General features: G+C 46.0%; 1 protein-coding gene across 4 annotated transcripts in view; it reads right to left on the bottom strand.

Annotated features, from left to right (window-relative positions):
* Positions 1–11,097: 11,097 nt before the first annotated feature.
* The window catches only part of LOC143040729 (uncharacterized), a 316,050-nt gene continuing 310,523 nt past the window's right edge, over positions 11,098–16,624 (bottom strand). For all 4 annotated transcript variants that reach the window (XM_076212105.1, XM_076212102.1, XM_076212103.1 and 1 more), the window contains 3 exons: positions 14,706–15,062; positions 14,383–14,575; positions 11,098–14,255 (listed from right to left, as the gene is read on the bottom strand). In XM_076212105.1, the coding sequence (XP_076068220.1) occupies positions 14,147–14,255; positions 14,383–14,575; positions 14,706–15,062 (659 nt within the window). In that variant the 3' untranslated portion in view covers positions 11,098–14,146. The remainder of the gene's footprint in view (positions 14,256–14,382; positions 14,576–14,705; positions 15,063–16,624) is intronic.

Here is a 16,624-nt window from a genome sequence, read left to right as displayed (position 1 = left end):
CCGTGAAATACAACTAGGTAAATACAACTAGGTAAATACACACACACACACACATATACAGTTGACAAGAGAAATACTCAGGAATACCAAATAAACACAATTACACGGTAGACAGTGTGTGCAATGTATGTGGTAGAAAGGCAATAATCTCGGCCAGTCAAAGGGGACTTTAAAATTTTATATAAATCTATAGTCACCTGGTGGTCGTTTTTCAGCGACATAAAGCAGGAACTACGTAGACTAATCTTTGAAAAAGCAATACATGATAAGCCAAAAGAAAGGACAACAAATGTAAGTCAAAGAAGCAGTTTCTTTACCCATTATGGCAAGATTTTTAAATGAAAGGTAAATGAATATTGTGTAAATTGCAAACAGCACATGAGTTTCCCATATACAAAAATAACAAAACATGATATAAGTAATATTCTCGTAATTGCAACAATCGTTAGTGTGTAAGTAACAATTTGTACAGTATTGTCTGTCGAGTGCTGGTATAACTACGCTTTCGCGTTCGTGCGCACGTCTGGCAAGACTCCAGTTCGTGCCGTTTTTGCTCGGAGATGGCAAGTGTACGCGGGAAACCTCAAAGCACGACGGAAAAAAATCGTTTGTGACGGAAACTCCCCAAATCGGTCACAATGGTAAACCTATGGCCTACATGCTTGTTGGCTGAACCTTCCAGTAGCCAGAATAAATAGAGTGCAAACGCCAGAGGAAGGTTTTATAACTTTCTGTATAAAAATACCACTTAGGCGAGTAATATTTCCTGGCTGCAGCCAGAATAGACGTAGAAGTACGCCAAATAGTTAAATTCTACTCTTCATTATATAACTGAATATTTATTCATTATTAACCATGAAAATAAATACTTTTTCCTCTGAAAAATCATTAGGCTTATATCCTACAGCGAGTGAACTGTGCAAATGGCAATGGTGGAACTATGTATTATGCAAGGTGTATACATTATACAAAGAGAAACGAACACTCAGTTATGTTGATTAGTTTTTTACTCTCTTAGCAGTTACGAGGCGGAAGTTAATGATGATGATATGGAATATGAATTTTAATTAGGGAGCTGAATATAGATTAACCTATCGTGCACCTTAGTTCACACGAGATGCACATAACCAGTATGTACAGTAGCTAGGTAGTTAATAGCCATATACTTAAAGACTTCCCCTCATAAGGGAGGTGACCAGCCTAGAAATACACATTTTCCAGCCTCCATCCACCCAACTTCCATTCATCATCTACCTTTTATTGTGCTGCTCGTGGATGAAAAGCCATCCCTGTCTCCCTGCCCTGGTCAGAAGCAGTGCAGTAATACAGGTACAGCATGAAGCAATACCACGACTGAAACAATCACAAGTGATACTGATGACATTTAGATATGGTTCACTTCGATTAAGACAAATCCCAACGTGGGTGCTATCGCCCCCTTGGGTACGTTATTGTTTTAAAAGGGGGCGCTAAACGTTAATGCTTCACTTGGAGGTGGGGAGAGGTGGTACCATATTCTATACTTTTTTAAAGTTGATAATATTTCAATATTAATGATTCTTTAATGATAAGTATCAGTATTTACCCCGGGTTCATGCATTTGACATATGAAGTAACGTTACAAGTTTAATTACAGTGAACTTATAATTTCACTGGTTTAATCACGTTATAAGTCATGCGCCAGTCATTCCGCCACGCAAAGTAGAACTTTTTTTTTCCCATAACCTAACTTTTTAATTTCTTCTAAATAGATTAGTATGTTTTTCTCTGACTACCGCTGTATTTTGACATAGTAAATTTCTCTTATTTAAACTGTCAATCATGTAACACTCAAGTATTTTTATTTTATAAATTGATAAATTGGCACTGTCGGTGTTCCTCGATAGGCTAAGTAGTTGTTGAAGAATTGGCGGTGATAGCAGGATGTCTCTATGCGGTACGTGATTTTTTTATCGTATCTTTTGTGCTTTATATTACCTATTACCATACATGAAAGGCGAAAATGTAGATAATACAGTGAAGAATGTTTGAAGTCTGGATTTATTACTTTAAAAATCCATAACTAATGTGTTTTGTTTGTGAGAAAGTATTTTTGAAGCTATCAAGACTTATTTTCTAATTTTGCAACGCAAGATAGATTACCAAGTTATTGGAATTTTATTTGATAGGGGCGAAGGAGGGGAGGCACTGACTAAAAATTTTGTCCAAAGGGGGCTTTAGTCCCAAAAAGGATTGGGAAACGCAGGCTAAGATGATCAATATCGAGGCTCGAGTTCCTTGGCTGTTGAACAATTCAGTCGCACGTGTGAATATTCAGGTCGAGGTTTGGAATTTTCTTTTGTAATGGAACGTTTCCAGCATCAATTTCCTCTCCCTCTCCTTCCCCTAACCCCGAAACGGCCTTGATGAGGCTGTTGACGATCAAACTGAACATAGACTCCATGGTTTTGTGAACTTGATCGATACAAAGTTTGTTTCTCTTTTGTGCTTGCATGTGTTCATGTTTATTGAAGCTTTTATTTGAAGTTTGCGAGCCCTTGTGCGAGGAGAAGTGACTTAATCGAGAACATCGGTTCTGCGTGCTGTAGGCCGTCGGGCAGCGTGTCCTGCGTGAACAAAGATGTCCCAGCACATTTTCTACGATGGCGTTTGTCTTGGTGAGGAAATGGCGTCATGGCTTCTGCAATGACATCATAGCTTTGAAATGATATAACATATGCAAAGACGCCATACCTTCTGCAGTGACATAATTTACAATGGCGTCATAGCTACTGCAGTGACGTCATAACTTCTGTAATGACGTCATCTAAACCACCGGAGGCGCCGGGCGGCCTTGGGGCATCGACAAGGGGCGAGTTCTCCGCAGGAGCGTGGCGTATACTGATGTATCCAAGGCCAGACGCTTTTATTCAGCTGAATTCAAACAAAGTTATCCATGAAAAAATCAAAACCGAACGCTACGGTATTGAAGGGTTGAATTACAACGCGGAAAGCCACGTGACAGTTTCGGGGATCGAGAAGGGATCTGATAAAGGATTATCAGCCGTAAGCTACGAGTAAATAGGGTCCGTCATTTCTGAGGTCCGTCTCGATCAAGCCGTCATTCCGTCGGGGGAGGGAGAAACAGTTTTAGCTCTTGAAAAGGTTGACCTAAGAACGCGCGCTCGCACACACACACACACACACACACACACACACATACACACACAAACTATACGACTCGATCCCGCAGTGGTTAGAGTTCCCGGCCGTCACTGTGGCTGTCCGGGTTCGAATCCCGCCCAGGGCTGAAACAGTTTCAGTATCGCTGCGCTGCGAGTCGTTACTCCGACTCTGGTGGGCGGGGAGTTGGGGTTGTGTGCGTGTGTAAATGTCACAGCATTACCCATAGATCGGTTGTATATAATCTCAGCTCTTCTGGGAGGGAGCTGTCGATCACGTGTCCAACACGTGATGCATGACAATTGTGAATCACACATACATGACTCACATGGCGCAGTGGTAGCCTACACGACCGCCACTACGGCGGTCCGGATTCAGATCCCGCCCTGGGCTTAAATAATTTCAGTATCGCTGCGCTGCGAATCTTTACTCCGACTCTGGTGGGCGGGGAGTTGGGGTGTGTGTTTGCGTGTAAGGTCACAGCATTACCATAAATCAGTCATATATGAGCTCTGAGTTCTCTTCTGGGAGGGAAATAGCTGTCGATCACGAGTCCAACACGTGATCCAAGAGCATGGTGAATCGCACACAAACATTAACTAGACAACTTAATGGCGCAGTGGTTAGTTCCCGGCCGCCACTACGGTCCGGATTCGAATCCCACCGAGGGCTGAAATAATTTCAGTATCGCTGCGCTGTGAGTCGTTACTCCGACTCTGGTGGGTGGGGAGTTGGAGGTGTGTGTGCGTGTAAATGTCACATCACGACCCATAGATCGGTTATATATGATCTCGAGTTCTCTTCCGGGAGGGAAATAGCTGTTGATCACGAGTCAACACGTGATCCATGACCATGGTGAATCACGCACACACTCATATATACACACGTGTGTGTGTGTATATATATATATATATATATATATATATATATATATATATATATATATATATATATATATGTATACACATATATACACACATACATACATGCACGTACTGTATATTTATTGTTTTTCCTTTTGGCAAGCATATGCATGTTATCAGGTTGGAGTAGTCTTGCGTTTGAAGAAAATGTGTGGAGCACATGATGTTGAATTGTTAAGAGGGGTCATAAAATGAACAATTATGATCACGGTGACTGAAGAAGAATCAGCCCTCACATCCCAGGAGCATGGGGGTGAAAGCTCACGTGTTCCTCACCACAAGGCGTAGGTCAGATGCAGAGTATAATTCTGCTTACACCGTAATGTAAGCTTGATGGAGGGAAGGAGATGTCGTTCGGTAGCGGTTAGCGGCGAGGTCTCTTCACATCCACCACGACGGCCATGAACTACCAAGCCTCCTGATGAGTAAACCTGTATTTAAAAAAGGAGGAGGAAAGTGGTGGTGGTGGGGGGGGGGGTTAGGGAGGATGGACTGCTTTAGGAGTGCTAGGTTGAGACTGAAGGTAACCTTTGCCCCAAGTAATTTGACCGTTAGGACAGGTAACGTTCTTGTGTGGCTGGGATCAGTTGTTTGTGTGTGCGTGTGTATATATATATATATATATATATATATATATATATATATATATATATATATATATATATATATGTGTTTGGAAATAAACTCTATAGCAGATTCGAACCTTTGTCTTAGCGACTGCTTATTATATGTATGTATGTATAATTGTGTAGGCTACCATTACGGATGAACAACTTTGAGGACTTGCGACACTGAAAGACGAGAACTGTCGATCATTGCAGTGAGTGTGTGTGTGTGTGTGGGGGGGTGATTTGCTGGACCCCATACACTGATTAAAGGTCGACTTCCTGGAGCGTACCGTGTCGACTTCCTGGTGCGCACGGTGTAAGTTGGTACCCATTAAGCGTAATTGTTTGAGGGCCGAACCAGTGACGCGAGCCAGAGGGTTTCCGGCTTTGGTTTTTCATTCGTCAATAGCCATCGGTTCTGTCCTTGGGGACAACGTGGTTCCGAAGAAGTGGAGTAGTCGAAGTGGCGAAGGAGAGATTTGAGATCAGCAACCTGAGAGCAATTTAAATCAAAGTTCCCCCCATATACTAGTTTGTAAAGAGAAGCAACCCCAGAAATGAGCTTGTAAATATCAATCGCCTCAACAATTTAACCTAACCTGAACTCTGATTGAGCTTGTTAAGATGAGCCAAAACCACCAAATATTAGCTTGTAAAGATAACCCTCAGGTACTCCAAAATTTGTTTCAAGTCATGAAAATGCTGCAGAGCTCTGGTCCGTATGGGTGCCTTAAGTCACCAAAAATGCCGCCGGGACCCTATACAGGGGTAAGTTGTTTGATACAGGTTCAAGAAATCGAGTGTTGTGGACATTTTGTTAAAAGTTAACTCTTGCTTCAGGCTCATCCATTGGATCTCTGTTTTAAGAAACCTGGATTTTTGTCTTGTATTAGGCCCCGTTCACACCGACGGTTTGAAACCCGCGGAAACCGCGGCTCTACCACATAGTGATGGAAAAACATCGCAGTTGTGTTTGAAAGCCTCCATTGACTTACATTGTAATTGAACCACCTCGGTTGAAACCGCTAGTGTGAACAGGGCCTTAGTGCGGATCAGCTTCAGTATCACCGGCGAGGGTAGGTTGCTTAGCTCCTCCCAATGAACCCATAATAAGGGGTATGGCCCCCCTCTTTTCTCCAAAATCGGTTCTTCTTTCCCAACTTTAAACACGACCATCGGTCCGTAGCCCTCTCGTACACTTACTGAACTCTTTCTTAGGAAAAAAAAAAGTTGTTTGTTGTCAAGTATCCTTATGTGAAAAAGAGGAGACCAAATTGGTCAAAGTTCGTCGTTACTAGGCAGAATCCGGAATCAGAATGCCAACCACTCGGGGATGCACCTCCAAACTGAGGTGAGGATGTTAATACGTCTTGAATGTGGGCGACAGGGAGATGCATCTCTCCGAGGTCCACCACGCAAGACCACCTGTAGCAGATATCTATTGTTGGTCCTATAATATTAACTAATTATTATGGTATCCAGCGACCAGTTCAGTAGTTAACGGATTGTTTATAGTTTGTGTTAGCGTATGACGACACTGTGTTGTTGACAATCTGCCTTGTAAAGTGCCTCGTTTTGTATGGGAAATTCAGTGAAACGTGTATCTCATTAAACGTCCCTCCATTTGTGTAATGCAAATCCTTGACGTCAACCATGCCCTTGCGGAGAATGACGTGGTACTTGCGTATGTCGTGACGACACACACACACACACACACACACACACACACACACACACACACACACACACACACAAAAGCTGATAGCGAGACGTTGCATGTGTAGATGGCATTGCACACGGCCCTTGACGGATATGAATAATAAGAGGCGGATATTGGGAGACGATGAGGCGGATGTAACGGGACCCCAATCTACACATGAAAAGCCAAAGCAGTGGCGAATTATGCGACAAGGCCATTCGGTTCATAGTGCATTTTGAATTTTGATTTTTTTTCTCTCTCAGTCTCCCGGAATTTTGGCTGCAATTGCGAAACTGCCAACCCCCTCACCCCCTTTTGCGTCTTCCGGAAATCAGCTTCTGGTAAACAAGTCCCAACAATGCGCCCGCGCCTTGACTTCCTGGAGGCGGGACTCTCCCAAGCCGAGGCCAAGGCCAGGAGGCATTGTTAACAAGCCGAAGGTCTCTCCCGCCTCGCGAGACGTGACTGACTGTCACGGCAGACCCTAGCAACCAGTGTTGAGCTCAGCCTTCTCTCTCTCTCTCTCTCTCTCTCTCTCTCTCTCTCTCTCTCTCTCTCTCTCTCTCTCTCTCTCTCTCTCTCTCTCTCTCTCTCTCTCTCTCTCTCTCTCTCTCTCTCTCTCTCCCTTTTTCTGCTTGTCTCTCGTTCTCGTTCTCGCTCTCTCTCTCGTTCTCTCGTTCTCCTTATCTATCTCACTCTCCCCAACTCGAGGTTAGCTTTAACTATTTCATGCCCGAGGTCGCCCTTCAGCGGAATAAGGTTGCCTGGCGTTAACAGTTGGGAAGAGTTGATTATGTGCTGAAGAGGTTAATCGAGACGGCCCCAACTCTTCCCTGCCGAACGAGCACCAACATTTTATAAAACCATCTGCCGTTAACCAGAATATATAAAAGACACACACTTCAACAGGAAGTTGTTAATCACTGTAATACGGGGGTCTCTGCCCTTGCAATGAAATAATTAGCCAGAGCAAAGTCAGTAAAATGTGTTAAATGGTGTAGAGGTTTTGGCTGGAGATATAACGTAATTGTAATTGGGCATTTTTTTTATATTATTTTGAGCTACCTCGAAGGCTTAATTGTGTGAGATATATATTATATATATATATATATATATATGTTGAGGCATTGTGACAGGTTGGTGAACGTGGGTGAGGAAGATATAAATCAGAATCCAAGTTTATTTCTGACTAGTTTCGCACAAGCCCAATTGTGCGAAACTAGTCAGGAATAAACTTGGATTATGATTTAAGTCTTCCTTACCCACCTTCACCATATATATATATATATATATATATATATATATATATATATATATATATATAATATATATATATATATATACATATATATATATACATATATATAAATATGTGTGTGCGCACGCACACACACACACACACACACACACACACACACACACTTTCTCAAAAGTGCCTTGCACCATAAAGTAGTTGCGCGTGACTAGGTTAAGTTGAGTGCACACAATGAGGTGTAGGGTAGAGGTGAGCTGTTGTATTAGAGACGGCGATGGGAATGGGTGAGCTATTGACACGTCCTTCCTTCCCTCCCTTCCTCCCTCTCTCCTACAATCTCCGGGAGGGAAGGGGGGAACCGAGGATTTACAGCAGACAGCAGTTGGCGTGTAGGATGTTGCAGAGAGAGAGAGAGAGTGTGCGAAATGCTGGAAGATGGACATGGAAGGTAGAGTTGGGTTGTGCAAGTGTTACCGGGAAGTTGCGGCAAGGTTCTCTCTCTCTCCCACTCTCCCTCTCTTTCTCTCTCCCTCCCTCCCACTCTCTCTCTTTCTCTTTCCCGCCCATTCTCTCTCTCTCTGTCCTTCCCACTCGCTCTCTCTCCCTTCCTCTCTCTCTCTCTGTGATAAGAGATTGTACGTATATGTACCTTCGTGCAGTACTGAACAGCCTCCTTTTATTAAATTACAAAGTTTACACGGGATATTTTTCTCCATATTTTAGAAATTCTGTAACATAGCTAATATAGTGGCGTACCCTCCTGAAAGGCTGTAGTAACTTAGGCCCTGTTCACATCAGCAGTTTAAACCGCGCGGCGATACCGCATAATCAAAGAAATTTTCCTTCAGTATTACAATTACAAGGCTTGACGTGTTTATTGGAAATTTTGGTGTTAAAAAAAGCAATTATGTAATGGGAGCAGTGCTTGTACTCGGCAAACATCAAATTGGTGTCTTGTTACAATTAGGAAAATAATTCCTTGAACCTCGCGGATGTCGACGACGAAACGGATTTATCTTTATTTATTTATTTTTATTTTTTCGCGGGGAATCCCGAGCTCTTCGTCCTCTTCTGAAACCGTAAGCGGACATCGTCTTGCAACACCGCGGCGAGCGGCGCTGGCCGAGGAAGTTTCTCGTTCCGAGACGGTAATGTCTCTGTGAATGGAGCGAAGTGTCCGCAGAAGGATCACTTCAGTTGTGTTTCGTTATTCTGCTTCGGAGCAGAAGCCTTTGAGGTAGCCTAGTCCTACGACCAACCAATCAACCAACCCTGGTCAGGGAGGGGAGGGGGGTTGCGATGGGACGTCGACTAGGTGTACCCCCACCCCCTTCTTAAGGTTAGATTCGGGGATCCACGCGATTGGAAAACGTGCATTTCGTCGGTTTGGAAGAGGTCCATAATTACTCCAACTTTGTCGTTGTCTTCCAAGTTTTGCAGGTTTGGATTGTGTATACCTTCTTGTACACATGCTTTCGCAAATGTATGTTTATATTGTGCTGTGGATATACAATAGTTAAACGAGAATGAGGACTCGGATCAAATTCAGGTGCAGAAAGAAAGAATTGGTGAAAGCTTAAAATTTATGCACCCTTGCAGTCGCGGCAGCAAGATTTTGAATCGTATTGAATATGATTTATTTTATTTATTAGTTTCTAATGTTATTATCTATTCTTTTTTTCATTTTCGGCACTTCCGCGCCCCTCTCTACATGCGCATGTATTGACCTTTTTCTCTGCTTGTTTTCTTTCTCTGTCTGTGTATTTAGTTATACGTACAGCAGGTCATTTCCCCCGTTGTACGTGGGCTGGTCGAGTCAAAGTAAATACCATCAATAATAGATAAAATCCTCCCGTATACCTATGATGGGACACCCTGGTACCCGCTAACTGGCTTGGATATCTTCTTTTCATTGTACTTAATTTTGTTTTTATTCTATTTCATTTCAGTTAATCGTATTTTATTTGTATTGTCTTGTTTTATTTTAATTTTTTGTTGTTTTATTTTAATGCTTTTATTTTTGTTTTCGTATTTCTTTCAACATCATCGTTACATATTTATTCTTAACAAATTAATACTATGTACCGTCTATTACTGTAGTAAAGTCGAAGAAGCGAAGTACTAGGGTTTAGGCATGTGTAAGCATGCCCTAGGTACAAGGAACCCCCATCCCTAGGTTGTACCCCGTTTGTATAGGAAGAAGAACTAGATGTGTGAAGCCCAAAACAGGTTTGTGTCTAACTTGAGAGGGTCCAAAATTTGCTTAGGGATTTTTTTTCTTAGTTTTCCTGCACTTTATGTCCCTCTATCTACATGTGGACCAGATCAGGTTCACATTCGCACCCCAAATAGGGTTTCGTGGGTTGTCAACAACCCTGATTTAGATGCGGTCTCCCATGCAGACAAGGGAAGGGTCAGAGGGTCCGCAGACGTGAATCGAAGCTTTAGGACCAACGAAGCCCTGCTGTTTTGGGCCCGTTAATTAGTTTGAGCGCTCCTCTCCAAATTTCAGAGGTTTCTCTCTCCTCTTTTCCATTTCCTCACATCTATCCATTTTCTTTCCTCTTGCTCCCTTCTTTTATCTTTCTTTCGCGGTTTTTCCCTCTCCCCCTGCTTCTCTTGCCCCACCCCCCTCTCTCTGGGTACTTATGGTGCCAGAGCTAAAAAAAAAAAAGTAAGAGTGCAGGTGTTTGGGTACTGGAAGTACTGGAGCCAGGATACTGGGACTACTGGTTCCAGAACACGAGGCTAGGGAACTAGGAGTCCCAGGGATTGTTTTATGGCCATGTCTCGACCCTTGTGACCCCACAACCAAACCAAAACATCATTGAGTCTTTCATATAACCACTCTGTCAACTACACTTGTCTTTTTAACTTATGGTCCAAGTCACATTTCAGACTTACAATCCAGCCATATTTTTAACTTTTGTTTATCATAGGAATCTGTTGAAATCCGCATGTTCCTTGCTTCACTCTCTGTCACCACATAACTGTGGTTAAAGTGCCAAAATTGCAAATATTTTTTACGTTTCCCGTTTGGATTCAGGCCCAATGACCTTCTATTATATATATTTTCTTCTTAAAATTCCATCGCATGTAGGGCAAGGTAACAAGTCATGGGGCATTGTGCTATTTGGATAAAGCTAGTAGGCGATTGTTGTACGAGATGTTCTCTTTCATCTGTGTGGTGATTACATCATTCTCTCTCATCTGTGTGATTACATCAGGGACAATTGTGTGTTGGTACTGTTCCGTAGCTGTATGGCGAACTGAATGCCAGTGCAGTTCTTGTTTGTCTTGGGAGGAATTTCTCTGTTGAGTTAAAGTTTTATGGAAGTTAAGTGGAGTATGGAGTTTGTTGTCTTGAAGTGTTTGTATTGTGATCATCTGCAACAACCTGCATTTTGCAAAACATTCCACAAGGTATATTGGTGTTTAATAAAACACAACAGTGTTTCAGGAATCTTTATTTTACACCTTAGAAATGGATATAGATACAGTGTGTATTGAAAACACTGACTGCAGCTGCCGGCTGTGACAAGAAGGTGATGCCGCTGCCCTGGGCCCGCAGAGCCACGTTGGCATCTGCTTGACAACCCCGGACCCCGGCAGGAGTCGGGACCGCCAAGCAGCTCAGCCCAAGGGCGCGGCCCTCTCGTTTACTCGTCGCTATGTACACTGGCGGCGGCCGCGCCGGGCCCGGGTGCCGCCGTCCTACCGGTGTTGGTGTCGGTCGGTCCCACAGCTGCGACCGACGACACCCCGGGTCAGACTGACGCCAAATTTTGTACTAGAAAAGCCTAACCGGAATCAGCGCCTCCCTGCCTGACGCTCCGCCCGCCCCAAACCCTACGCCCTCCTCTAGACGAGGGCGCGGTGCGGCGGCTCGAGCGCGCAGGGGCGTACACGATAGGGGAGGACGATCATGGCCGAGCTTGCGTGAGAGAGAGGGCTTGGAGCAGCCACCACACGAGGAGGCGGAGAGGCAGTAGGATAAACACAAATAATAATAAAAAACGATAAAAAAGAGGAGTTGGAGAAGGAATGATTTTTTAGACAACCCAATGATATGTGTGGGTGGGGGGGGGGCGCGGCCGGGTGTTCCTTCCAAGAGCAGGGAGGAGAGTTTTGGGGGTGTGGCGGCGAGGCATGAAGAGGCAAGGGCGCGGCCCAGGGGTGTAGGGTAGGATGGGAAGGCATGGTGGGGCGCCGCGCAAGCGTTCAAAGGACAAAAAAGTTGACAGGCAGAGCAGAACGAGAGGCGTCCTTGCCGCAAGAGGCGAGGCTTGGCCTTAGCCCTGCAACCAAGCTAGTACTACAGATCACATCCCCTTCAGCACACAGCAAAATATCTTCCTTAAAAAACAATCTAACAACACATGGAAAATATAGTTTTCAATAAATAAATAAGTCCTTTGAGAGAGCCTATGATACAAGGCGGCGACAACTCTTCCTTCTCAATAACACGAGTTCCTGAGATCTACCAAGGAAAGCACTGGGCAGTAACACAGGCCTTGGCTACCAATCTATAGCGTGTATTCCTTTGAGCCCAATCCTGGGGTTAAGTGGTTTTAGATTTTTAAGTTATGAAAATACGAATATGCTAATTAACACTGAGATGAGCAATGCGGTAAGGACAATAGATAAAAATAGATAATTTTGCATTTATAAAATAATTATGGAAGTTGTCCATCACTACGACGTAAGGCACGGAAAGGCCGAGTGGGCGGCTGAGCGCCCCCGCCCCCCCTCCCAGAAAGGCCGGTTCCACGCCGACGGCGCTTGGAGGAGGAAGCGGTGGCGGCGGCCTCACCGAGCCCCAGACAGGATCGGCCCTTCGACAACGCCACGTCTCTTAGTCATCACAACAGAAGTTATCTACATACACGGCGGCGACGCCGACAGCGGGTCCGCGGCCGGGTCTTTCCCTACAATTAGTTTACAATGGACGTAATTTCATGTCGGATTCCCTACAGTTATTGTATCCTTGTAACGACTGATTGAACCGCAGTAGAACAAGGCACTAGCCACCGGCAAGGTAGTGAACTGCTCGATTAAAGGATGGGCAGATATCGCCTGGAGAAGGGGGGAGGAAGACGACGTGGAGGTTAAGGACAAGGAGGGAAAGTGAAGGGTGAGGTGGAGCAGCATGCAGCGTGGTTTGCCGTTGTGGTCGGAGGTGTTAGGTGTCACCACGCAGCTGTGTCGCTCGCACTTCGTCCACACTCGTTTTTAAAAGCCAGCGTGTTCAAGTCGCCCACGCCACTTTTTCCTGTTGAAGCATCCCGACCCTAGTTCAAGGGATTACAACCAAGATGAGGGACGCGGGGCGCCTCCTAGTGTGGAAGGAGGGAGTCGGGGAGTCGGCGGGATCTGTCGAAGCCCGTCGTGTATTCCCGGAAGGAATTCGAAGGGTCTTGCAACCATGAGATCCTGGGGACTTCTACCGTTCCCACCCTCCCCACTTTGCTCACGTTATTAAGGACCAGGTATGGATGAGGTCGGGGTTTCGAGATGGGACGGATGGTGTGCTGGCAGGAAAAGGTGCTGAGCGAAGACGAGGACAAGATGAGAGGGATAAGGGGGTGTTTATCACAATAATTTAGGGGGATGGGAAAACGTCGTGGTATGGAGAGGAAAGTCTCTTCTATGCTTTCTTTACACTTCTCCAAGGACGTTCATCAGTAATAAAATAGTTAATAATCTTAGACATATTATTTACAAACATGTTATTTATCTATAATTAAAATAATAATAGCTTCTAATATAATTAATGATAGTGAGAGTGTGTGTATGTACAAGGAGAAAGGCTGACGGGACTGACCCGTCAAATCCTTATTGTCGCTATGATACATTTGTTTGAGGAGCGAGTGACGCGCCACACACGCGCATATACACACGCATGCACGCACACAACACACACAGTGGGTACCGGGTGGTGGTAATAGTGGGAAAAAATGCATCCCTGCTGGTCTGTCTTGTGCACACCCACATCGAGTCTTGTGTGGACACCCACACACCCGCTGCCTTCCTTCCCCTCCACTGTAGCACTGTTCAACCACAAAGCGGCACTGTTCGCCCACACTACAACACTGTATTGTCCGGCCACCCATTCTCCCGTGAGCCCTGCTGCAAATATCATCATGTGAACGTTTGGGGACAAACGTTCATACACATACAGGCTCAATCACTTGATCACTGAGGGGGAGGAGGGGGACAAACCTTCTCTCGCCTATGTCTCCGAGGGTCCTAACATTCACAAAGCGTTCCTTTTATTATTATTATTTTTTTCAGTTTTGTTGGCTGCGCTCGGTTCAGGTCGAAGGGGGGAGGGGGGCAGACCTTGATTCCGTACCGCCCGCCAGTGGCGTCACTCTTCCCTTGCTTGAGCTGGGGGTGGGGGGAGGGGGGCACGGTAAGGTACATTCCGACTGCGTCAAGCGACTGGGTTCCTCCATTCGCTTTAGGTGATGCTTAGGTTGGATGCAGAGCGAAGTCCTTACGCCCCCGAGCAATCAATCTCGATAATGTCCTTGGGCACGTCCACGAATTGGTAAACCAGACGCTGACCGTCCACCTTGGCGAGGATTCCACGCTGATAGTAGTACCTGAAAGGGGTGGACATCATCAGTAAACTTGTCTTGTTACGACAACTGTTACATATCAACAGTATATATAAACCAAACCACTTCTGTGCTCACGTGACAGAAACAAGTGCTAGCACTGAATGCTCACCTTAGCGCACGCCCCATGGTCTCGTAATTCATGTCAGGTTTGTTCTTGTGAAGACCCCATAGTCTGGACACTGCCTTGGAATCGACCAACTTGAATACGCCCTTTTCACGATTCGTCCACTTGATGTACTTGGGACAGCATTCCTTGTCCTGCAACAACTTGAGCAGGAACTCCCACAAGTATGTTGTAGAGCCTGAAGAGGAAAAATAAAATGAATGAATGAGGTGGTCCTTCGTGGCACATATTGGATATTTAACGGGAAGTGCGCGCGCGCGCACACATACATGATGGATTGAGTGTCCTTTGAATGTCCCTGAGCTCACCTTCTCTGCTTTTTCTCTTCATGGCGGGCTGTCCGTCGGCGGCCTTGGGCTTGCGTCCCTTCTTCTTTATGCGTGGCGGGAATCCCATATCTCCAAGGAAGAAGTCCTCCGCTGACGAGGAGGAAGAGGGCGAGGCCGTGGAGGGCGCGGCGCCCATGCTGGACGGGGAAAGGCCGTGGCGGATGTGGGAGTTGGCGGAGGATGCGGGTGATGGTCCCAAGAGAGGCGACGCAAGTCCCCCAGAGGGCAGGTTGGCATAGTGGGAGGACGAGAGGGTGTAGGGCGTGGCGGACACGGGCGAGTGCCCATCCAGGTAGCTGGGACCGCTCAGGCCGTAACCGCCCATTACTTGAGATTCTGCAAGCAAGAAGAGACAAATCTTTAGTACAACAGCTTCCCCACACATCCTGCTGGGTTGTATGTGACATCTCCATTATTTCTGCTTTCACTAGTCATTTCATCCATTCATACCATCATTCAAGGCGAGGAGAACAAAGTCAGAAGAGACATGGCCACGGAGGAAAGGGCGGTAATATTGCGACTTCTTTACATTAGAGGCACACGCCATCCACCTAGCGAAAACCTGATGGGGCTATGATTATTTTCCGTCACCCACATCACCACCGCCGTCAGATTTCAATCCAACCCCAATTAGCTCGAGCGCGAAACCAAGAGAGCGAGACAAAGAAATGAAGGCGGCACAAGACTTGCTCATTTCCGGTGAGTCTCTCCGTGTGTTTGTGTGTGTGTGTGTGTTTGTGCGTGTCGCACGTGCGCAAGCTGCGGTGGTGGAAGAAATAACTTCACCCTGTGCGATTGACAACCATTTTCTTCCTCCTCTGCCACCCTCAACAAACGAGGGCCCGCGAAGTGCGCGAAAAACAGATAAGACAAGGGAGAGGGGAGGGGTAGGGTGGGTGGTCTTGCCTCGTGTAACCTTTCTAATTGCTTGGAAAGAAAAGCACACGAACAAGTTCCCTGCATCGATGGGCTGTGTTCCTCCTGAAGGTGACTGCGATTCGAGAACCCCATGGTTTCGTTTCGTTTATGGTTGATAAATAACCCAAGTCAAATTCGATGAGGCGAACTACAGTCATGTCACGTTGACACAACCAATGTATATATACATATGTGTGTAAAGGGTAAAACTCGTAGTTGGCTCGTAAGGAAAAACTGGGTTTTAACATCCGGGTTGAGGCGCGAGAGGGCTAGTAGCAGCAGCAGCAGGTGGCGGGAAACGGTGTCAACGCGCGCCTTCAAGGTCGCATTTACCCGTTTTCTTTGACACAAGCCGCTTCAAATTCAAATCTACACAAGTGAATATTTGCCCCCACGGGGTCTTTCAAGTCGAGATGGTTCGTGCTGCCAAGCACAAAATAGTGACGTGAACCCCCGTTCGCCCACTGGTGATGCTGCGGCTGTCACAACCGCGCAGCAAGTGCACCAGGAAAATGCTTCTTTCCTCTCGCCAACCAACCGAGGCGCGACTTCCAAGAGAGTTCGTGCTGCCTGCGTGCTGCGATCGCACGACGCAGCCGCCACGCTCACTCCAGCCGCAGCCGCAGCGAATGCAGGGAACGTGTCGCCACCATCCGACAACCTCCAAATTTACGGTCTAACAGTCCCCGCGCACTACCTCCCTCAGACAAGCTGGAAGAGGCCGTGGGGGGGGGGGTACATTCGTGCGGATGCTGAATGTGCTGCGCCGTTCTACAGCTCTGCCGAGCCCCTTGTGCAAAATTGCATGCACGTCTCGACCTGTGATGTTGCTTCCTGCAGCACCAAGCCCCTGGCGCAAGGGTACATACACGACTCGAGCAGCCTAGCTACTTCCCCGGATGAGCGGGTGCGGGTCCTTGGGACAGACGATGACCTCCGCCACCATTTATACGTTCTGCTATATCTTTGCTTGGGTGCAT

Source organism: Oratosquilla oratoria, chromosome 29 (genome assembly GCF_046742065.1).
Source record: "Oratosquilla oratoria isolate Oo_2021 chromosome 29, ASM4674206v1, whole genome shotgun sequence".
NCBI classification, from domain to species: domain Eukaryota; kingdom Metazoa; phylum Arthropoda; class Malacostraca; order Stomatopoda; family Squillidae; genus Oratosquilla; species Oratosquilla oratoria.
Note: the sequence above shows the minus strand (reverse complement) of the source record. Positions and strands in the feature narration are given on the sequence as shown.